This window comes from Solanum lycopersicum, chromosome 9 (genome assembly GCF_036512215.1).
Source record: "Solanum lycopersicum chromosome 9, SLM_r2.1".
NCBI lineage: Eukaryota > Viridiplantae > Streptophyta > Magnoliopsida > Solanales > Solanaceae > Solanum > Solanum lycopersicum.
In genome coordinates, this window is record NC_090808.1 from 61,111,786 (window position 1) to 61,136,616 (window position 24,831).

Sequence of the window (24,831 nt, forward strand, 5' to 3'; positions counted from 1 at the left end):
TAATTTCATATGCATATTCAGATATTGAAAATAAACAGTTCTAATAATGTAGTGTTCAGATTCAGAGATAACATCTTAATATTCATATGCTTATTCAGATTTATCAAAATAGATCTTAATGTATATCTTAATATTCAGATGTGTATTTAGATTCAAACGTCTTAATCTTTACTAAAATAAATAAGGCCTTAATCAATATTCTTAATCGGAAATTAGAAAAATTATTGAATTTGCTTTAGATTTCTTCGCTAATGAAATAGAAATTATTGTAAGTATTACTTTTTTGCTATTATTAAACTAAAATAACTATGGGATGAAAATAATAAGCAAAGATTACATGAAGTATTAAAATATTAAGTATTAAAATAGTAGTAAACTCTGTAACAGTGAAATTTACGCATTAATTAATATATTAGAATACTAAAATTGATAAGTTCCTCGACATCTATTCATTGATAAACTTATAAATTATTATTTTCTCAAGTGAAAATTAATAGTTTGAATTTATAATGTAAAAAATAAACAATAAGTAACTGATTCACTATTTGTAATTAATTTATTTCAATGATTATATATATATTAATAATTTTAAACATTGCATTTTATGTATATTTTTGCATCATTATTAAACTATTTTGTATTTAGTAATTTTTCTATTATAATTTTATACATTTTTTGGAATTTGAAGAATAGCATGGCCATTTTGAATTAGAAAAACATATACAACATATACCAACGTGTCATTTAATCTTATGAATTTGATATTTTATGTGAAAAGTTTGAATTAATAAATTCTTAACGAGAAAAACATATTAATTTATTACTATAACATAAAAATAAAAGACAAATATGTAAATATTAAAAATTAAAATAATAAAAAATTATATATTCGCGCAACGCGCGAGTACGTATACTTCTAGTATATGAACCACTTTTGAAAATTAGAAGTTAATTATTCAAAATTTATATTAGAAAAATAAGAAAGTTGATAACTGATATTATATTAAACATTTAAAATATATATTATGTTTTGAAAATATATTAATTAATAACATATGTCCTTAACTAATATTATGAAAAAATAATTTGATTTAAAATTTTTAAATTACGTCAATTGAATTAATCATAAAAATTAAAAGCACAAAATTTCTATGAACATCTTGAAATGCATGTTGGACAAAAAGATTAATAATATCAATAAAATATCATAAATTATTTATATATTTCATAAAAAGATAATTTATCGAGTCTATTAAAAAACAAACAACTTGCAATGTGAAGTTTCAAATTAATACTACTAAAATAAATGAAACAAAAAATATAACATAAATTCTAAACTCAAAATAAAAATTTAATATATAATTTTATATTAAATTTCAACATAACATTCATAAATATGATTGAAAAGAATAGGAAAACATAAGCCTATAATCTTACTCAACAATGAATTCTACTTTAATTTAAAAATACTAGAAAATTATGTTAATGAAATAAATAAACATGATATAAAAAATAGAAAATATGAAAAATTACATAGAATCATATGAAATAAATGTTGACAATGAGAAAGAAATAAAGTATAAATAATATACAATAAAAGAAACTTTAAGAAAATTTTAGAATAATGAAAAAATAAAAAAGAACTTATAATAATAGAAATAGAAAATAAATCAAAATGAAAAAAATAAGAATTAAAAGGTAATCAACTTATAATTAGACCATGTAACTACCAAAATTCACATCCCCTTTCTAGGAATTGGAGAGTGAAATTATTTTTGACCAAGTAATTACATTTTCAACCAGACAGGTCAGACAATATCATTGCACCTAATTACACCAAGTTTAATTACTAGCGTGTCTTTCCAAACAAATCCTTAATATTCTTAAGAGTTTCTCTCCCCCTTCCCCCCTCCCCCCCCCCCCCCCCCCTTATTTTTTTTAATAAGATTCTATGTATCTTTCTTATGTACAATTAACTTGTTTTCTACTATATAAATAGACCATCTATATTTCTTTTTCTCTATCACTGCTCACCTATCAAAAGGTGCGTAAATTTTTTCTCTTTTATATTTCTTTCCTCTTCGTTGAATTTTAGTTGTTTCTTATATAAATTGATTGTGTACACAATAAATCAAATAGATTAACACTTGTTTTTTTGTGTTTCTTTTGTCATTTTTTTTTATCAAGCAGAAAATTAGCAAAAAAATGTCAGATTCTGGGAAAGAACCGATTGGAGAATTATCAAATTCTCAAAAAAGATCGAAAAGGCAAAGTCAATACCACAGACATTCTATGGAACAAATTCAAAGACTGGAGGCGTAAGATCAATTTTATTTTATTTTTAAAAAAGTATTTTATCCTTTAGATGTGTTCAATCTTTTTTGTTTGTTCAAAGAAATGATGTTATTTTCTTTAAATGCTGGAGTGATTGAGTTGCTAAAATGGTTTTGAAATAGTTTATTTTGATGATTAATCTGTTATATATATACATCTTTATAAATGAATTGGTTTATTATTGATTATTCCTTAATAACTTTAGCATAAGAAGATGAGTTTATTCAATTTCAAATTCAATTTCTTAGTTTTGCACAAAAAAAAAATAATCTGTTTCTCATGATGTTTGATATCCCTTTTGAGGCGCAACTTATTTAACTGTGTCGAGAAATCTTTAGGGCCTAACTAATCCAGATCTAAAAAAAGATCAATTTAGGGATTGACTAATCTAGATTTGCATTGAAAAGTCCCGCTTTAGGACTTGCTTAGTTCAGATTCGCATAAAAAAGTCTCAATTTAGGAATAAATCTCTCCCTATCGATGGTGACAACTCTTGTCCCATGACTCAACACGAGCCTTCTAGTTAAGGATGAAATAGTACTTACTGCTCCTCAATCTTTGGTGAGTATCTGGTACTTGATATGGGGCCGACAAATTCAAATTGAAGTGGGGAATCAAGTCCCATTTAGGGTTAAATGTTCCTTTCTGAGGCTCTAGTTCCAATGCTCGAACTTAAGACCCGATTAATGATGGAGAAATACTTGCCAATCCACCATGTTTTTTATAACAATTTTTTGTTATTTTAATTTTTAGGTTTACTTTTTTTTAAATGATCAATAATGTTTTCTTCGTGAATTTTGAATGTAGATTCTTCAACAAATGTCCGCATCCAGATGAGGATCAACAAAAACAATTGGCCAGGGAAGCAGGGCTTGACCATAAGCAGGTTAAGTTTTGGTTTCAAAACAAAAGGACTCAAACAAAGGTAATTTTAATTATTTAGTTCTTTTATATATTATTTAGCCGTTGTTGTTGTTGTTGTTGTTGTTGTTTACACACAACAACAAATTATTTTTTTTTTTTAATTAAAATTTTCAAAAATCTAGAAAAAGTGATGATAAAAGTTTAATCGGTTTAATGGGAATTAGTGGATCTCTTGTGAAATTGTTTATCTAATTAAGTTGTTAGAATGTGTGAATAAATAAGATAATTTCTTCCTCTTATTAATTAGGTTGTTCACTTTCACCTTCACCCCTACCTCCCGGTCGTGTAAAATCAATTTCATTATTGATTCTAAATCACTCATTTATTTGTCATGTTAAATTGATCAACAGATCTAAAAGTATGTTCTTTGCCTCATCAATATATGAATTTTATTAAAGAAGTTTCTTTTTATTTAAATTATTTTCATCATCTGACCTCCAAGTCAATTGAGTTGTTGCTCAACAAAATCAATGATAGAATCATGTTAACTTATTCAAAGTACATGAACTCCCTAACAAGTTTCATCACTTAACAAGGAACTACTAAATGGACAAAAAATTGAATTCTTACTAGGTTTTGAAAATTTAAAGTCAGAAAAATTTGATTTTGCAAATAAGAACTAATGATTTTCCTTTTCAAGATTATTTGATTATTGAAGGAAATCTTGCAATATTAATTGGACAGACTGGACGAAGCCCAGGCTAGTCACAATAATTTGTAATTTTGTATAAACAAATGAGTGGATTATTAAATTATTTGGGTTGAGTTGGGCTTAAAATAGACCACAACCCAATTTTCCAAATTCTACTCACCAAAAATTTATTACTTAACTGTTTCTCGTTATTTTTTCAATTACAAAACAAAGTAATTTCTTTTTTTTTTTAACACGACTATATTTATCACACTTATGCTAAGAGTATGGTCTTAGATGAGAAATTTCATAGAGCTAGTGAAGATTCCCAAGAAAAGAAGAATAAGTTGTATCCACAAGACCGAATGAGTAGGATATAAGACACGTGATATTGACAAGTATAAGTTGTGGTACTCGGGAGGTGTGAGGAATAGGAATAGGAATAAAGTTCTTAGCAGATTGTGAGCTTAGGGAGGAAGTGGTTGAGGTAAGGAGGATCAATGATAGAATGATGACGATTAAGTAAGTAATTGGAGGGTTCACTTTGAACTTTGTTAGTGCTTACGCTCCGCAAATGGGCTTGGACGACGAGGACTAGAAGCTTTTTTTTGGGAGAATTTGGATGAGGTGGTTGGAGGTGTTACACACACAAAGAAGTTATTCATAGAAGCAGATTTAAATGGTCACATCAGGTCTACTCCGGTGGGGTGTAATGATCAGTATGAAGGTTTCGCTTTCAGGAACAAGAATGCGGAGGAGTCTGACTTATAGATTTTCAAGAGCTTTTAGGTTGATAGTAGACAATTCAATTTTCTTGAGGGAGGAGGTGAACTTGGGAGCCTTTCATAGCACAGAATATAAAACTCATTTGCATCTTAGGAAGGAAGATTAAGGTCTTTATCAAGACTGTTGATTATCCCGAGAGAGAATTTAATGACCTAATATTAACTCCATTTGTTAGATTTTGGATTGTAAGAGAGAGGAAGAAGAGGATCGTGGATGACTAACTGAGGATAAAATGGTAAAGCTTAAATATGGTGTGTGCGCTGGATATGACAGAGAAGTTTTTATCTATGGAAACTTTGGGCAGTAGTAATAATGGAGATAATATGTGGTTTAGGACTTCTAGTTAAATTTGGGCAAGTGGAGTACATTAAATTTTTATGGACTAATTTTTTATCTATCTAAAAATTCGTTAAAATATATATTTTATAGGAGGAAGAAAGTGTATGTGGATCAACATTATAATGGAAAATTGAACTTTTGAAAAAGATGAGCAGAAAAAATAATTTTCACTCATTATAAGAAAGGCTACGTATCATTTTTGGTCCTTCATTTATTATAATATTCTAATTTTGATACTAGTCATATCTTGCTCAATGTATGAATCTTCAATTAATGCGACGTGCATTGATGATCCCTTTGTTTGTGAATATTCAAAATTTAAGATAATGATTAATTGTATAATCATTTAATTACCTATGTGCTATGCTCAGTTGGTATTATTATTCCACATGTGATTAATTTTTGTTATATATATATCATCAGACTCAAAATGAGAGATCCATTAACAATGCTCTTCGAAAAGAAAAAGAAAGATTACTTAGTGAAAATAAGGCAATGAAAGAGGCAATGAAGAATATTATGTGCCCACAATGTGATGGACCGCCTATTGGAAAAGAAGAAAGGGAACGTAATATAGAAAATATGAAAACGGAAAATCAATGGTTGACAGAACAGGTAAACCTTCAATATATCCTATTTATTTTACTTTGTTTCATTTTTGCTCTTAATTTATCTTGTTGTCTTGAAAAGAATTACTTTATATATAAAAATAGAGAGGTAAAATTCATGGTTTGAACTCGATAGATTAATTCAGGATTTAGGGTATTAGCACATCACTTATAATTTAAAATGAAGGAGTCAGATATATTATATTTATTGAAATTTTAGTTGGTGTACATATATATATATATATATATATATTACACCATATAGATATATTAAGGTGGGTGCAGATCATAAGCATTGTGTTCATTTGAATCTCGTATTTTTTATGCAAGGCATATATATATGCAAAAAATTACTAAACTTTAAATAAATGTTATATATGGATCCCTAATTTTATAAATACTAGAATTAAGCGTTAGAAGTCTAGTACCGAGGGTTGTGATGGTATGAATAACGTTCAACTAACCCTAACCAAGGGTCTTAGGTTTGGGCTCTGGTACAAAGATCCTAATAGGATGTCCTCCTTTTTTTTAATGGGATTTACTCGAGTGTTAAATGTGTTAAATACCTAAGCACTCCTAACTCATCATGTTTATATCTTAGATTTGTTTCTGGCCTGTGCTTATGAGTTGCCCCCTCCCTTGACAAGAGAGATTGTCTTGACCTTACAATCAATTAATTGGTGAAAAAATTAAAATTATATACACTAATAGCAAATTATACACTTTTTATCCTTTTTAGATTTTCAAAAATCATGTTTATTACAAATACTTACCTATTATTGTAAGTAAATTAACAATTTGTTTTTTTTGCAGTGTGAAAAAGTATCAAATCTCATCTCAAGTGTTGTTGGAAGGCCTTTTGTGATGGATTCAAATTTGGCACCACCAAAATTGACTCTTGGATCATCTTCAAATTCATCTGATGAAAATTTGTTGAACCAAAACATATGTGGCTATCCCATTAGATATCCTGCTCTTTGTCATGAAAACAATCAGAATAACAATAATGTTCAAGCACATTCAATAAATATTAATAATATCCCAGCAATGTCTTCATCACCACAAGAACATGATGAATTTCATCATGATAGTAGGCAACAAACAATTATGTTTGAGACCATTGTTGCTTCCATGAACGAAATGGTTGAACTTTGGAAAACAAATGATCCATTTTGGGTAGATCCATCAAGTGATGAGAAGTTTTCTATTCACCGTGAGAGTTATGGAAGAAAATATTCAAATCAAGTTCTACCTTACGAAACATCAACGACTCGAATTGAATCATCAAAGGATTGTGGAATTGTGTCAATGACTGCAGTTGAGTTGATCCATAATTTTCTTGATCCAGTAAGTTCCATAAACACTTTCATGTTATAATTGTTCATTGACAAGTGATATTATCTACTTTGAACCTACATTGATATATGGATTTAAACGTGCCAATACTAGAATCTAAGGCATGTTTTGCTTTCCCTATATCTATCTATCTATCTATCTATCTATCTATCTCTCTCTCTCTCTCTCTCTATATATATATATATATATATATATAATATGTCCAACTAGAGCGCCCAATCTTTAATATACAAAGCATATACATATATATGCTTTGTATATTAAAGATTGAGCGCTCTAATTGGATTGATTTTTTAAAGGTAGCCAGTGTTTAAGAATTCATTGGAAACTTACCACTTTTGGTGTAGAAAAATACCATGCCAATATCATGCATTTTGAACTTGAGCAAGTGAGAGATCTAAGATACTTTCATGATTTTTTGAAATAAAATACATTGTCATGAATTTCAAAAATTGGCTATTTTTTAATAAGCTGATTTTATTTTTTAATTTCTTTCATACTATATTGATTAAGATGACTTTATATATAATGATGAACATGGAAAATGAGTGCTTATTTTGAGACATAGTTGTCATTGTTATTGTTTAACAATTTATCATATACTTAAAAATGATTGATTTGTATATGTAGGTCAAATGGATGAACTTGTTTCCTACTATAGTCACAAAAGCTAGGACTATTGAAGTTCTTGATTCTGGTACTTGGGGAGGATCTATACAATTGGTAAAATATTAATCCATCTTTTAGATTTTGTTCCCCTAGAAATTAAATCAATATTAAAATTGACTCATACAATGGTCTAATTTTTTTTGGTTCTTGAATCCAGATGTATGAAAAGTTGCATATTTTATCTCCTCTAGTTGAAGCTAGAGAGTTTTTCTTCATACGTTGTTGTAGACAACTTGATGCAACAACATGGATCATGGTGGATGTTTCATATGATATATTCAATGAGATTCAAAGTGGTGCACCTTGTTATTCTTGGAAGTTCCCTTCTGGTTGTGTAATTCAAGATATGGGCAATGGCCAAAGTAAGGTAAGAATGACTTTCTCTCTTTATTCACTATTTATATAAAACGAAAACTATGTGCATTAAGCTCCATCTATACACGTGGTCCACATTACTGGGCCTATAATATGTAATCTTATTTTGTATTTGTGCATGAGGTTGTTTCTATAACTCAAACGGATAACATACATATCACTATTTATATGTAGCTTATTTTCTTTTTTTGAAGGGTATGTTACATAGTTGAACATTTACTGATACTGATGCCTATTTTATAATGTCTATTGTTCCTAATATGATATAAGAATCAAACTATCTTTATTCTCGGTTTATCCAATTTTGGATCCCCTAGTTATGTTATTAATTTATTCTCCAAATGATCAGCTTTGTGACGTGCAGCGGGGGCTGTTTAAGTGTACCCGTATTGATTTAGAAAATGATCATTATGTCCTTGTATAGCCTTGGAAAATCTCCATAACTTGACAAGTTTTATTTTATGATTGAGTTAGATTCAGTAACCATCTTTTCAACATGCTATCAGAATTGCTAGTCTTCATTTAATAATATTGAACTCAACTCCGGCCCATACTATGTTGTGCATATCCTAGATGTTTGAATCTAAACGAACGAGGATTATTTTTTCTCCTCATATAGTGCTGATCAATTCTTGCCTTGTGACATCCAATGCTAAAAAAACTCAAATTTTAAACATGTTTTCCTCATTATTTTCCAAAAATTTAATTATTTTTTTATTGTGATTTCTTGATTATTTTTACTCTTGCAGGTTACTTGGGTGGAACATGTTCAAATATTTGAAAAATATCAGGTTAATCGTATCTTTAGAGATTTGTTGTGTGGTCGTGAAGCTTACGGAGCTAAAAGATGGATTGTTACACTTCAAAGAATGAGTGAGAGAAACAGTTTTTCAATGGGTACAACATACCCAACTACACATGATTTCAAAGGAGGTTCGATTTTATATTCCCTTTATTTATTTACTACTTTTTTGAATTTCAATTTATAAGGTGAGAAAAGAATCTATTGCAAAATTTCATCACTTCAAGGCAGCTTTAATTAAAAATTTAAAATCTTGAAGGAGTCCAAATCCATCCCTTTTCTTTGTTTTTATGTTTGAATTATGACCTTTTAAAAGTTTTTTTTTCATCTTTAAGGTATGTTTGGCACGAAAGAAATATAATAGATATAAAATATGTATTTTATCCATGTTCGACCATTGATTTTTTTATTTAAATGGGCCCGATAAATGATTACTCTTTTTATTTCAAAAGTCATTTTTCTTTACAATTTTCTCAATTTTTAATTTGAAACATCTCCTTTTTAAACTTTTCTTATTTCCTGTTGGGGTTTGTTTGGTATGATTTAAATTTTTTTTAAAATTAGTCATCTTTTGACGTTCATTGACTGGCAAAAAAAATAATTTAATTTTTCAATCAAGGAGCAGGAAAAATGATCACTTCTCTCATTCTCCAAGGAAAGTCATTTTCCTTCGCAATCATCTCAATTTTGAACACTATATCAATGCTTTAACGACACTCAGAGATTATTACTGTCACCTTTAACATGTAAAAGTATCATTGAATACTCTCTGATCTGTTAATATTTTTATCAATCTGCAATAGAAATTTTCTTTTCTAGAAAATATATTTAGTACTTTCCAAACAAAATCTGAAAATAAGAAAAGATTTCCTAAAATAAATTATTTTCCAAAAAGCAAAAATAGACCCTTATCTTGTTTCCTTATTCGTATTGTTAGAATTGCTTTCCTAATATTTTATTCTTCTGTTTTAGTATTACATATTGTCTCCTTCATATCCGTATGTATTTGCTTTTCATATCTGAATTTGGATCTACTTTACTTGAATGAGGATTTATCATTAACAACCCCTCTATCTTCTCATGATAAGACCACCCTTTGCAGACTTCACTTGGGGAATTTTACTAGATATATATGTTATTGTAATATTGAAATTTCATTTTACTTTCAGTGTTTCATGATCCAAAAGGGATAAAAAATACGATAAAAGTATCTCAAAGGATGGTGAAAAGTTTTTTTGAAATCCTGAGCATGGCCGACAAATTAGATTTTCCAACTTCATCACAGCCAAACCGTGGAGATAGGATTTCAATAAGAAAAAATGAAGAAATTACCCAACCAAAAGGCTTTATTGCCATTGCCACTACTTCTCTATGGCTTCCTCGTTCATTCCAAGATGTTTTCAATTTTTTCGAAGACGATAAGACAAGAAATCAGGTATGTATCAAACCTCTTTATAATAATGTCATTTGTTCAGATAATAGTGAAATTTTACTATAGAGAACATAGTACTATAACATGATATTGATATCGTTTTCAAATAAAACTTCATTTTTACATTGAATTGACTGAGGGTATTTCAAAAATAGTCTCTCTTTCTTCGAGAATAAGGGTAAGATTTGTGTATATTCTACCCTCTCCAGGCTCCACATTGTGAGATTACAAATAATATTTGTTATTAAAGTATATAATAGGTGAAATGTTGTTATTGGGAATAATTGTCATAAAAAGGAATGATTGTATATTTCTTTGCATCAATATTAAATTTTTAATGCAATGAGCCAAACATGTGATAAAAGAAGTAATTTTACATTTTCTATCCTAGAGCCGTCAATATGGGCTAGGCCCGTTGGGCTATCCTGGCCTAACCCAGGATTTAATAGTCTCGCTTAGATTTTTGAAGCCCATTTAAGAAAAGGGCTTTTTAGCCTGGCTTGAATAAGTCTGCTGATTTGTGGGGTTTGAGAAATATCGGTAGAGCCTGTCCGTGGGTCAATAAAAATTAATTAAAAAATATAATATAATATAATAGTAAAATTTAAAATTAGATTAATATTTCTATTTAAATATTTATACTTTTACTTGAAGAAAATTAAAAAGTATTATAAAGATAATTATATTTGTGGATTTGATTAATAAATAGTAACATTAACATCATGTAATATTGTTTCTTCGATTTTTATGATAATATTTTAAAATTAAAATTTATAATGTTTTAATAATTATAATTTTTTTTTAATAAATTAGGTTGTCACGGCAAGCCTGTAGCCCACATACTTGTGGGTTGGGCCGACCGTTTTCTAGCTCACACTAAAAATGGGCTAGCCTTACCTGTCCTGTAAAATTTCAAAGTCTGTATGGGTTAGCCTGGATGGGGTAGGCTAACCAAAAGAGAAATTAAGAAGAATAAAGTTCTTATTTTTAGGTTTAGACATTTAATATAATGTGAAATTATGAACTTAAAGTCACTATGAAGTGTGAATTGAAGGCTAAAGGGCACAAACAATAACTAGTGTATTAAGATTAGTATTTAAAATTTATGTATGGTAAAGTTGTAAGTAACTATAGTCTTAATAGGTTATCGATTTATCCAATAACTAATATTAAAAAAACAAATACCAAACTGATAACCCGATAATTCTTTTGTTTTTATATGATCACTAAAAATCCATTAATTCAATAGCAATAAACCAAAACCCTTTTTCAATTTGATTTATCAGTCGATTTTGTTTTTGGACACACGTGTATATTATATTATCTACATGTTTTGCTAGTTTTGACATTGATCGTACATATATTGTTTTAGATATATGATCTTAGATAATATTCATCCCAAAAACTAATTTTTTGTCAATTATTATGATTCTGTTTATCATTTGATTTATTTTTCAGTGGGATATTTTGACCGGTGAAAATAATGTGATTGAGTTAGATCGAGTACTAACAGGAACTTTTCCAGCAAACAACATTACAATCATTCAGGTATTTGTCATATTTATTTATTTATAATTAGCTATTTCTGCTTAAATTATCAGGTGACAATGACATTTTTCAATAATCAAATAATATTACTTATGATTGAATTTATCTTTTTTTTCACATGCAAAAATACCAAAATTTCTAAACTTGTAATTTTTTTTCCTTTGTACTTTTTGTTCTTTAATTATTGAATCAAAAGGAATTTTCGACTCTCCAATTTCACTTTTGACTTGTAGTCAATTAACAACTAAAAACACACACATAAATAAAGACTAACTTTTCTTCTTCACATTATCATCATAGCTTAGCCATTTATCGCAAGTTGTTGTTTGTCTCATCTCCTATATTAATAGTTCTCTTGTTTTTTTCATTATTCAATGACTATCTTTAACTATATTTCAGGTAAACTTATGTGTAATGCTAAATATATCTCACTACGAAAAAGAACAAGAATTAGCTATGAAATTCCTTGTTAATCTATTGTTAAATAAGCTATAGTATAGCCCTATAGCTAACAAGATTGTTTTATAGTCCTTCACTAATTCGTTATTAAATAGGATTAGCTGTGGATTTTTTATTGTTTAGCAACATAACTTATCCTTCACTTATTCTTTTATAGTATTTACCCTAATATTCTTAATTGTTGTAATGCATATACAGCCTTATAATATGTATAAGGAAATGTTAGTGCTTGAAGAGAAGAGCATTAATGAAATGGGAGCATTTTTAGTCTATGCACCCATAGAGTTGCGAGTAATCACTTCAATTGTTAATGGATGTGATGCAACAAAAGTTCCTATTTTGCCCTCTGGTATCATCATAAGTCCCGATGGTCGGCTCTCCTCAAATAGATACAACACTGCAAATGCACAAAATGGTTCAATTTTGACAGTGGTTTTTCAAATATTGATTTGTGATAATAATAATCCAACATCAAAGCAACAGCAAATGGAGACAGTGGCTTCTGTTCATGGCGTTTTGAGTGCCACAATTTTAAAAATCAAAGAAGCATTAGGTTGCTCTGATTTGTGATGGTTTAATTTCATGTTGTTTGTTTGTTTGGTTTGAAAATTTTAAAACGAAGACAATTGATGGTTTTGAAGGATGACATGTTCCCTTCTTTGTGACTTCTATAAAAATCTCAAGACTCTGAGATATATGTTGCTACAATTATCTTTTATATTAATATACACTTATTTGAGACTTCTTATTTGTTTAGTTTTTTCCTATTTTAGCTGTTTGGTTATCTTTGATCATTGTTTTGTTCTTTGTCATGTTATAATGTCATGTCTTCCTTATTTTGCAAGTGTGAAGTAGTATATATATTGTATCCATGTGTAGATGGAATTATATGTTGTTTACACGCATAGCCCAGACGTTAGCCAAGTTGTTGGGCGTAGGGCTAAACCACGAAGAGGCTCAAGAATTAAACATCCTACAATAGATTTACTTGAGATCTAGGTTGAGCACCCACTTTTTTCTTGATTATACACTCCGTACTTGCTTGCTTACTTTCTTTCTTTCTTGGATACACCTCAAATGATCGCCTCTAGTTATAGGTGGTGATGGAAGGATCAAATCTAATGGAGGATATTTACTATTCTACTTTAGAACATTCCTCCAACTGCATAATTTATAACTATCCATTCTAGATTATTTCTATATTTTTCTCTCAGGAACACTCATTCTAGATATCCCCCTTCATTTCTTTACAACTTTAAATATTCTAGATACTTCTCTAGCATTTTTTTAGATATTAATTAAGCTTCTCATCCGCCATTCTTATTTTTATTGTTAGTTACTTGTTAATTTAGTAGTTTCCATTGTAATTAAATAAAATATTTGCGATCCGATAATTGAACTAAGTTTTTCAATACTAGTATGAATGCTTTGTTAACTTAGTATGAGATCATTCATCAAAATGGTTGTCCATATACACCTCAACAAGTTGTGGATAGAAAGCATAAACATATCTAGGAAACAAGAAGGGCTTTGGAGATACAGTTTCATATTCCAAGCAGATTTTGGGAGATTGTATTGTGACTGTTGTACATCTAATCAATAGAATGCGTTCTTTTTTCCTAAACGGAAAGTCTCCATATGAAGTATTGTTTCACAAACTTCCCAACACGACTCACTTGAAAGTGTTTGGTTGTTTATGCTTTGGAACCGTACTAAAGAAAGTGAATAAGTTTTATTCTAGGGCCAAGAAAGTAATGTTCATTTGATACTCACCTACATCAAAAAGAAAACATGCTCTATGACTTAGAGGTTAAAAGTGTATTCATTAGTCGAGATGTCACATTCAGAGAACAAGTATTTCCTTTTCAAGAAAAATAAATACCAGATCAAAATCTCTCTTTGGTCTCACCTTTTGTGTGTGATACATGTACTTTGATAGATTAGTTCCATGAATCCACCACTGCCGATCAGTGTGTAGTTTCACCAGTGGATCCAGCATCTGTGGTGAACTTGCCTTATGAAGATATCACTCATATTGTGTTGGAGAAGCCTCGTCCAGAAATACAAACTCCTGAAATACCAGCAGTCACTGTTGATAGTCTTAGAAAGTCCAATAGGACATCAAAACTACCTATTTGAACCAAAGACTATGTCATATAAACTAAGACTAACTTGTACTCCATCACTAATCATGTTCTATATGATCATCTATCCACCAATTATCAAGACTTTGTTCAAGATTTTTCAGCCTTGGTTGAACCACAATATTTTAAAAAAGCTTCCCAAGATGAAAGATGGACCTTGGCAATGCTGGAAGAAATCAATGCTTTAGAAGATAACCGGACTTGGACTCTTGTGGATTTACCTCTAAAGGCTAAGGCTATTACGTCCAAATGGGTCTATAAGATCAAATATAAGTCCAATGGTGATGTGGATAGATTTAAGGCAAGGTTGGAAGAAAAGGGATATACTCAAAGGGAGGGGTTAGACTATAATGGTACTTTCTCTCCGGTTGCAAAAATGGTGACATTCAGTACTGTTCTCAACTTGGTAGCCTCACATGGTTAGGAAATTTTTCAAAAGGATGTTAATGCTTTTCTCCAAGGTGATTTACATGAGGATGTGTACATGGAGTTTCCTATGAGTTTTCTAACTAAGGGGGAGCGTAAGGTTTGCAAGCTTAAAAAGTCCCTTTATGGTCTTAAGAATACATCACGACAATGGAACATTAAGTTCACTGATGCTTTGTTGTAGGTTTGTTTCTCTCAAAGTGCACATGATCACTCTTTATTTACCAGGAAGTAGTGGAATGATATGGTGGTCCTCTTGGTGTATGTTAATGACTTACTTATCACTGGAACTAGCACATCTATGATTGAAGAAACCAAATCTACTCTTCATCAATGTTTAAAATGAAGGTACTAAGAAAACTGAGATATTTCTTAGGCATAAAAGTAATGCACTCCAAAGAGGGTATATTATTGAATCAGAGGAAGTATGCTCTTTAGCTTATTGCAGACACTAGTCTTAGTGGGGGCTAAGCCAATCAATACTCCTATTTCGTAGTAGTTCTAAAAGTTGGGCAGTAGATATATAAGAGGTGTTTTGGGAAACAGGAATCATTGAAGATTATGAAGACATAAATTTACTTGGATAAAGAGGATTTGAAAGAGGTGAATCTGTAATTGTGTGAGCTGCTATTTCTAATGGAGTGGGCAGATCTGTAACTATGGGAAGTGATAGAATATATGCCTTCACTTATCAGTCAATGGACCAGGTACCTTGACACACTAACAAGTATGAATAGAAAGTAAATGCAGTTTAAACAACACAACGATTTTACGTGGAAACCTCCTTGCTAAGGGAGTAAAACCACGACCTGTCTCACAGGATTTTGAACCATTTTCACTAATCTTCACAAGCAAAAGTGAAACCCGATTACAACAAATGTGAGAAGAAGTTTTTAATCTCACGTTAAAGCAATTATCTCTATTGCTTGACAAGCCTAAGTAGAAGTTAATCTACCCACTAAGCTATCCATCCTAGACAACTTAGAATTTCAACACCACCCACTGATTCCTTTATAGATTTAGGAATAGTTTACAATGAAAGACCAAGAGAATATATTCTTACACAACTACGCTAAATGCTCCAGAGATTTTAGTTGTTGTTTGAATAATTTTGTTGTTTGATTTTCAATAGCCTTTTCAAGTGTTCTTAAAAATGCTTTATCAAGTTTCAAAAACTAAGGAATAATGTTAAGGAAAGAGAGTTTTACATGGACAAGTCCCTTTCCTTAAACTCTTGTCATTGGTAGGAGAAGTCTGACTTTACTGGCGCCCTTTGGAATTGTGCACCCACTTTCTATACCTTCTCCAGCTGGTAGTCAACAGACTAGTCACCTTGGGGAACCTGGTACCTTAACAAGGTCCCTGAGTTTGTTACATCTTCAAAATTCATGTCGAGAACCTGGTACCTTTACAAGATCCCTGAGTTTGTTATATCATCAAAACTACAAATAACATTTTCCCCCTTTTTGATGATGACAAACAATACTCAGGCACCATTCCATCTTTATAACTAATTCCCCCTGAATTTACTAGTCCATCCTCTTGAAAAGAAAATTTCCCCCCTCACTGTATTCCCCTCACTCACACGTATACCACTTACCAGGCAGTTATAATCCCCCCTTTTCGCATTATAAAAAAGAGGTACAGTAAACCAATAATATCAACACTAATATCAGATAAGATCAGAGCTTGATAGCAATCAAATAATAAAAAAACCAATTCACAATGGATATTATCTAGAACATCAGGGGAATAAGATAAAGAGCATTCCAAGATAACATTTAGTACATTAAAAACAAACTGATAATCCAACAACACAAAGACAAGCCACAAAAAGAAGACACATGAGAATATTGGGGGAGACTAAGAAGTGGGAGGTTGATGATAAAGGGATTGGATAATGAGAGTGAGTCGATCATTTGCAACATCATTATCCTTAATTGCCTTCTCTTGCAAGGCAGTAACCATGGACCTCAACTCTGCGTTTTCCCTTTCCAGGGCTTGAACCACAGATGTAATAGGCCCCTCAGTCTGTGCAGTAAGTAGTTCAACTTTGAGTATAGCAATTTTAGCATCTTTACCACTCAAACGCATAGTTAACTCCTCAACCTCATGCTTGAGTTGATCCTGATCGTCTATGTGTTGAGCCATCTTTCTCTTGGGATTTCCTTTCCCTTTGATACACTCACATTCGACTAGGGTACTTTCTGAAAAAGTTTGTTTCACAGTCCCAACCCTGCTAACGCTCAGAGGAATTTTAAAATGTTTGAATACTTCAGTGAGAAAGTATTCGTATCCCATCCCATGAATGCCTTTCATCTCAATGACAGTTTTGTACATGTGCTCAAGCATAAGCCCTGGGAGATTCAGAGGTTCGAATCTGCACAACATTTCCATCATAAATAAGTCAGCAAAAGTAGTTGAAGTCCTCTTTTCAGTCCGTGGGAGGAGTGTTTTGTTTACAAATTCGAATACCGACTGGCACTCGCTCTTCATGACCTTCTTAAAAATCCTAGCAACCTTTGTTGTAGGAATCTTAGAAACCAAAGACACAAACTCAGTCGAACAAGTTTTCCCATTCACAGACCTGGTTCCCTCTTTAGGTACGCTGAGAATTTTGCTCGGCGCAAACTCATCCAGATTCATTGCAATGTCATTTAATCTTGTGAGGATACTCCCATCTTCTTTAAATTGAATGTTGTAATAGAATTCGCTCACTTCTTCTTCATAGAGGATAGGAGATTTCCTGTTGAATAGATGCATCCATGATTGAATTTCCACCATGTCATGGAGAGAGAGTCCATGCCGGGAAGATTGATGATTCCCATGTCAAAGACTCTTCCAGCCAGCACAACCTGCTTTTTCAAGTTGTCAACAATTTCGTGCATGTTGACCTCCTCTTCACTCCTTTGTTGGGTATTAGGTCCCTGTGATCTCTTCCATTTTCCTGCAGAACTCTTCTTCTTGGGTTTTGTTTTCTCAACCTTCTTTGGATCCTTTGAGTTTGTTTTTCCTGACTTTTTCTTCTCGTTTTTCTTTTCCATTTCTTCAGCAGACACCTCAATGACACCAGGTTCAAGCATTCTAAAGTTTGATACTTTAAAAGTTCTGGCACTCCTAATTTCAGCCGTAGATCTTGCACTAGCCTTTAAGGCATCAGCCATCAACTTCCTAGCATCAGACCTAGTAGTAGGTCTTCTTCTAGGAGCCTCTTCCACTATATTTTCTTTTCCCTTTCTTGACACCCCAACTTCCCTCCTTTCAACCTCCCATTTAATGGGTTGCTCATCACTTTCAGAATCTGAGGAGTTAGAAGAAGGATACCTTCCAAAATCTGGAGTTTTATCGAAAACGGGTTGACTTTCTCTTACCTCTTCACCTTGTAAGGGCTCATTTTGTTCAGCCCTAGCTTCTTCTCTCATCATTGCAAGACTTTCGATTACCAATTCTTCACTTGCTGCCAAAATATTTGACTCAGACGATTTATTTCTTGGCAAATCTCCTTCAAATAGATTATCTGGCAACATCTCATGGTAAGGACCAGGTCCAGTAGGGATACTAGTGTTGTTCAGATCTATGGAATGGAAAGGATTGTCAGGAGTATCTTGCTGAGAGCTTGAAGGAACACTAGATCTGGACTCTACTACTGAAGGATAATAAAACGCGATAGGTTCAATCTCACTGAGAGCAGTGAGCATTTGCTTAGAGGTTGAAGAAGGATTAGACATCTTTGACCAAAATAAGAACAAAAGATAGCTTTTCGAAGACAAAAAGAAGAAGGAAGAACAGATTTTATCTTTAACGTTTCCCCTTTTTTTAGTGAAGGAATGTTGAGAGACAGATGAGAAATCATAAAGAGGGTTAAAAAGGATTTGAAATAGTGCCAGGTCCTTGATTTGACGTGTCGCTTGAAGAATAAGCGATGGGACTAACGGTCAGAATGACCGATGACTGACACGTGACATTATCAACGGTCATATTTTTCAGTTTAAATTTAATGTACAAATGCTAACCTGGACAGGAACCAGGTCTGATAACACAGTTTTATCCTCATTGCTTAGCTGTTCTAGCCATGTCTTTGTTAAGCTAGTTCTTCCTGAGAGTATACCTACAATAGGTACCAAAATGATCTAATCCAAATAGTAAATTATTGACACAAAGGATACCTATACTGCATATTTAGCCATCAAAAGAATTCAACTGTTGAAACTTCAGATTTTAGTTAGAGATCATCATGCCCAACTTCAGCCTATTTCTCTCAAATTGATCTTTACTGAGAGCCTTGGTGAAGATGTCTGCAATTTGTTCCTCTGTTGGACAATATGTAAGCACAATATTCCCCTTTTCAACATTGTTTCTCAAAAAGTGATGTCTAACATCAATGTGCTTTGTTCTCTTATGGTGAGCTGAATTTTTTTCCCATACTAACTGCACTAGTATTGTCACACATAAGAGGAATAACTTTGATGTTTATACCAAAATCCTCCAAGTGTTGCTTGATCCATAACAACTGTGAACAACATGCAGCAGCTGCTACATACTCAGCTTGAGCTGTTGAAAGAGCCACAAAATTCTGTTTCTTGGTTCCCCAAGAAATGAGTGAAGATCCAAGGAAATGAGCCATTCCAGAAGTACTCTTCCTGTCAACTTGATAACCAGCAAAATCAGCATCTTCAAAGCCAACTAGATCAAAAGTATCACCTGCTGGATAGAAAAGAACCAGGTCCCTTGTCTTCTTCAAGTATTTTGAGAATACGTTTTGCAACCTTCAGATGTGAATCACGAAGTTTTGAGTCAAACATATTGAATTTTTTCAGTAGCTCTTTAATGTACTTCTCCTGAATGATTGAGATTCCATTTGATGATTGCTTGATTTGTAGGCCAAGGAAGAATGCCAGTTCACCCATCATGCTCATTTCAAATTCTTTTCCCATTAATGATGATAATTATTCACACAAGTGTTCTGAAGTAGCTCCAAAAATTATATCATCCATTTAAACTTGAATAATAAGCAATTCTTGTTCTCTTTTTAATAAGAACAAGGTATTGTCTATTTTTCCTCTTTTGAAACCATTCTTCAACAGAAACTTTGACAGCTTTTCATACCATGCTCTAGGAGCTTGTTTCAAGCCATACAGAGCCTTATTCAATCTGAACACATGATCTGGTAGCTCAGCATCTTCAAACCCAGGAGGTTGTTTAACAAATACCTCCTCTTTCAGATCTCCATTTAGAAATTCACTTTGACATCCATTTGATACAGCTTGAACCCCATGAATGCAACAAAAGCTATTAAAATTTAATGGTCTCCATCCTTGCAACAGGTGCAAAAGTCTCATCATAGTCTATTCCTTCTTCTTGATTGTATCCTTGAACCACTAACCTGGATTTATTTCTAGTAATCACTCCATTTTCATCGAGCTTGTTTCTGAAAACCCATCTGGTTCCTATTACTGTTCTGCCAGCAGATCGAGGAACCAGGTACCATACCTTGCTTCTTTCAAACTGGTGAAGTTCTTCTTCCATTGAGTTGATCCAGTCTGCATCACCTAATGCCTCTTTCACATTCTTAGGCTCAATAGATGATATGAATGCTGAGAATGCAACTAGATTTCTTGTTTTTGATCTAGTGTGAATTCCAGAGTTCAAAGAAGAGATAAGATTATCATGAGGATGTGATGAACTATGTTTACATCCTGGTCTCAAAGCAGACTGGTTGAGCTGATCAACATGTTCTTCTTTTTCAATGATGCCATCATTTTCTGGAGTGTTTGAAGTGCTCTGACTGAAATTCAGAGTGGTACCAGGTACCTCATCACACTTTTCAACTTCATCAGTCTTTTCAGATAGACTATGATTGTTATTATCATAGTCATTTATCAACTGATGGTCTGCACCAACTTCACTTCCTTCAATTTTCTGTGAATTGAATAGCTTAATCACTTTATATTCATCATTTGATCCATTGCTTTTCAAATTTCCATCTTTATCAAACACAACATGAATGCTTTCTTCAATACATTGAGTTCTTTTGTTGAAGATTTTGTATGCTTTGCTTGATGAAGAATATCCAACAAACACTCCTTCATCACTTCTAGGATCAAATTTTCCCAGATCATCCTTTCCATTGTTCAGCACAAAACATCTGCAGCCAATCTCCCTAAGATAGCTCCACATAGGCTTTCTGTTATTGAGCAACTCATAGGGAGTTTTATTCAAAACAGCCCTTATCTGACACCTGTTAGTAACATGACATGCTGTGTTGACAGCTTCAACCCAGAATCTTTGAGGAAGATTTGACTCAATGATCATGGTCCTAGCAATGTTCACTAAGGTTCTGGTTTTTCTTTCCACCACTCCATTTTGTTGAGGAGTTCTTGGAGCAGAAAAATTGTGACTAGTACCATTCTCCATGCAAAATTAATCGAGTTTTGAGTTTTCAAACTCAGTTCCATGATCAGATTTAATCCCAACAATCACTTGATTCAATTTAGTTTGAATCATTTTGAAGAACACTACCAATTCTTCAGGTGTCTATGCTTTTGATCTTAGGAATCTTGTCCATGTGTACCTTGAGAAATCATCAACTATCACCAGAATGTATTTCTTACCATTTCTGCTTTGAACCTTCAAAGGTCCACATAAGACCATGTGTAACAGCTCCAGTACTCTTGATGAAGTTACTTGCTTCTTTGACTTGAAGGATGATCTGATTTGTTTCCCTTTAACACAAGCTTCACATATTTTGTTTTCACAAAACTTCAACTTTGGCAAACGTCGGACCAGGTCCTTAGAAATCAGTTTATTCAATAAAGATGATCTCACATGCCTTAGCCTACGATGCCAAAAGTCAGCATTTTCATTTTGAGCACTAAGACATGTCAGATCATCTCCATAAGATGTTTCTAAGTTGGCCACATACATGTTTTTACTTCTAAAGGCAGTGAGAATCACTTTCTTTGTGGTTAGACTAACCATAGTGCACTTCTTAGAAGTAAACTTGACTTCATTTCCCTTGTCACAAATTTGAGATACACTCAAAAGACTGTACTTCAACCCATCAACATGATATACATTGTCAATTGATTCTTCAAGAGACTTTCCCACTTTGCCAACTCCCAAAATGTACCCCTTATTTTCATCACCAAAAGAGACACCTCCTCCCTAAAGTGTCTAGAGTGAGAGGAAATTTTTGATGTCACCAGTCATATGTTAAGAGCATCCACTGTCCATATACCAACATTGATTGCTGCTCTCACTCACCTGCAACAAGAATCACTTGTTAAGCTTGGGAACCTATTTCAATTTGAGTTCCTAGAAGGCAGACAAAGGAGTGATCAGATTGTATCTAGTTCAATAGGGCAGTTTTTGAATCTTTCTAACAAAAGAATTTGGAGCAGAGACATTTTTTCTTTGAAAATCTATTACTTGAAGCATGTTTTGGAGGAGCAGGTCTCTCTTTTGCTACTCTTTGTCTTTCAGTATAATTAGAGAGTCTTTCATGAGATTTTCTCCAGCCAGTACACTCTCCCTTTAAATGCCAATTTTTACCACAGTGAAGACAAAGCAGATTGTTAGACATAAACACATACTTATTGTGAGGATTAAAGGGAGGAGTCATATTCAAACTTCCTAGACCTTTCTTATTGAAATCACTCTGATTTGTTGCACTTGACAGCAACTTAGAAGATTTTGTCCACTTAAGAGATTTTTCAAGTTCTTCCTTAAGTTTGGCAATATCATTTTCTAAGTTGTTGCTCTTCTCTAAAGCCAATCCCAAATTTTTCTCAGTGGTTTTCAGTTTTTCTTCAGTTTCAACTTGTAAACCATTTGACCTTCCATTTAGCTTTTCAGCTTCTTCATTTATCTGAGTCAACTATTTTTAAAGTTCAGTGTTGTCAGACTCTAGAGACGCCATTTTATCTTCCATTTTCGACATTTTCTCCTCCAATTTAACCTTGTTTTCAGTTAAACTGTCAAGTTCAGCATTCATAATGTCTCTTTCAGAGGTTAACTCAATTACTGAATCAATCATAACATTTGCTAATGTTCTCAATTTTTTAAGAGAACAATTATTCAGATCATGTTTCATATCAAGAAGAGTTACCTTGTCATCCTCTTCTTTATTTTCTGTATGAGCCATGAAAGCAAACATTTTATTAATATGGTTTCCTCTTCATGAACCACCACCATAGGTACGTCATTTGGTTCATCAGGATCTTCTGAGTCACTTGAGAAGTCTCCCATGCAGCAAGAGCCTTATGACCACATAGTCAGCTGCAGCTTTGCGATCATTTTTACTGAGTACCAGGTCCCTTCCCTTTTCTTTGTCACCTCTTGGTTTTTGTTGTTTCTTATTTTTAGATTTGAGTAAAGGACACTCTCTAATAAAGTGTCCAGCTTTTCCACACTTTTAACATGTATTATTTTGAGTTGCAGTTCGAGGACCATTTGTTCCTCTTCTAAAGCCTTTGTTCTTTCTCACAATTTTTTGAAATCTATTGATGAGATAAGCCATATCATCATCACTGGAGTCCTCATCAGATTTATATTTCAGCATCAAGGACTTACCCCTTTTGACTTCCTTCTTTGACAGATCATGGTTTCGATTCATCTCACGAGTCTTCAGATTTCCAATGAGAGCATCCATTGTCAGCACTTTCAGATCTTTTGCTTCAGTAATGACATCAACCTTGCTTTCCCAAGACTTAAGAAGAATTCGAAGCACTATACTGAATTGCTTGGTCATGCTAATTGGTTCTCCAAGGATTCTCAACTTGTTGGTAATGGAGGACAATTTTGTGAACATCTCATGAATAGTTTCTCTTTCTTTCATCTTGAAATTTTCATACAAAGAAGTGAGCATATCAATCTTTGACTCTTTGACTTGTTCAGTTCCCTCATGAATTGTTTTTAAGCAGTCCCAGATTTCTTTTGCAGACTCACAGGCTGAGACACGATTGAACTCATCATGCCCTATCCCACAGAAACGAAAAGTTTTTGCCTTGTAACTCTTTTCAATCTTCTTCCTATCAGCTTCATCATATTTTTGTCTAGGCTTTGGAACAAGCGTGGTTTTCTCTCCATCCTTTTCTTCTATCATCGGAATAAATGGTCCACTTAGGACGATGTCCCATAGCTCACTATTTTCAGCCATGAGAAAATCATGCATTCTAAATTTCCACCGACTGTAGAAGTGTCCATTGAAACGAGGAGGTCTTGTTGAAGATTGACCTTCTTCTAGATTAAGTGGAGAAGCCATTCTAGAACAAATATCACTTCCTTGGTGTTTTTCAAATAGAAAGTGTTTGCTCTAATACCACTTGATAGAATATATGCCTTCACTTATCAGTCAATGGACCAGGTCCCTTGACACACTAACAAGTATGAACAGAAAGTAAATGCAGTTTAAACAACACAACGATTTTACATGGAAACCTCCTTGCTTAAGGGAGTAAAACCATGGCCTGTCTCATAGGATTTTCAACCGTTTTCACTAATCTTCACAAGAAAAAAAGAAACCCGATTACAGCAAATGTGAGAAGAAGTTTTTAATCTCACGTTCAAGCAATAATCTCTATTGCTTGACAAGCCTAAGTAGAAGTTAATCTACCCACTAAGCTATCTCTCCTAGACAACTTAGAATTTCAACACCACCCACTGATTCCTTTATAGATTTAGGAATAGTTTACAATGTAAGACCAAGAGAATATATTCTTAAACAACTACGCTAAATGCTCCAGAGATTTCAGTTGTTGTTTGAATAATTCTGTTGTTTGATTTTCGATAGCCTTTGCAAGTGTTCTTAAAAATGCTTTATCAAGTTGCAAAAACTAAGGAATAATGTTAAGGAAAGAGAGTTTTACATGGACAAGTCCCTTTCCTTAAACTCTTGCCATTGGTAGGAGAAGTCTGACTTTACTGGCGCCCTTGGGAACTGTGCACCCACTTTCTGTACCTTCTCCAGCTGGCAGTCAACAGACTAGTCACCTTGGGGA

General features: G+C 32.6%; 2 protein-coding genes across 2 annotated transcripts in view; both read left to right on the forward strand.

The window, feature by feature from the left end:
• LOC138338635 (homeobox-leucine zipper protein ROC8-like) overlaps positions 1-7,713 on the forward strand; it is a 31,467-nt gene extending 23,754 nt beyond the window's left edge. Inside the window, exons 3-7 of the mRNA XM_069289610.1 lie at positions 2,191-2,318; positions 3,142-3,259; positions 5,438-5,629; positions 6,436-6,969; positions 7,609-7,713. Of these exons, the coding sequence (XP_069145711.1) occupies positions 2,191-2,318; positions 3,142-3,259; positions 5,438-5,629; positions 6,436-6,969; positions 7,609-7,713 (1,077 nt within the window). The remainder of the gene's footprint in view (positions 1-2,190; positions 2,319-3,141; positions 3,260-5,437; positions 5,630-6,435; positions 6,970-7,608) is intronic.
• Positions 7,714-7,809: 96 nt separating this feature from the next.
• LOC101268611 (homeobox-leucine zipper protein HDG11-like) lies at positions 7,810-13,019 on the forward strand. Its single transcript, XM_019215611.3, has 5 exons — positions 7,810-8,014; positions 8,772-8,955; positions 9,994-10,259; positions 11,715-11,804; positions 12,462-13,019. Exons 1-5 carry the CDS (start codon positions 7,901-7,903, stop codon positions 12,831-12,833), a joined length of 1,026 nt encoding a protein of 341 aa, XP_019071156.2. The 5' UTR covers positions 7,810-7,900; the 3' UTR covers positions 12,834-13,019.
• Positions 13,020-24,831: the final 11,812 nt, after the last annotated feature.

Coding starts and splice junctions, on each gene's coding strand:
- LOC101268611 (XM_019215611.3), top strand. CDS start 7,901: ATGGTGGATGTTTCATATGATATATTCAATGAGATTCAAAGTGGTGCA. Junction 8,015..8,771: donor TGGGCAATGGCCAAAGTAAG/GTAAGAATGACT, acceptor TTACTCTTGCAG/GTTACTTGGGTGGAACATGT. Junction 10,260..11,714: donor ACGATAAGACAAGAAATCAG/GTATGTATCAAA, acceptor TTTATTTTTCAG/TGGGATATTTTGACCGGTGA.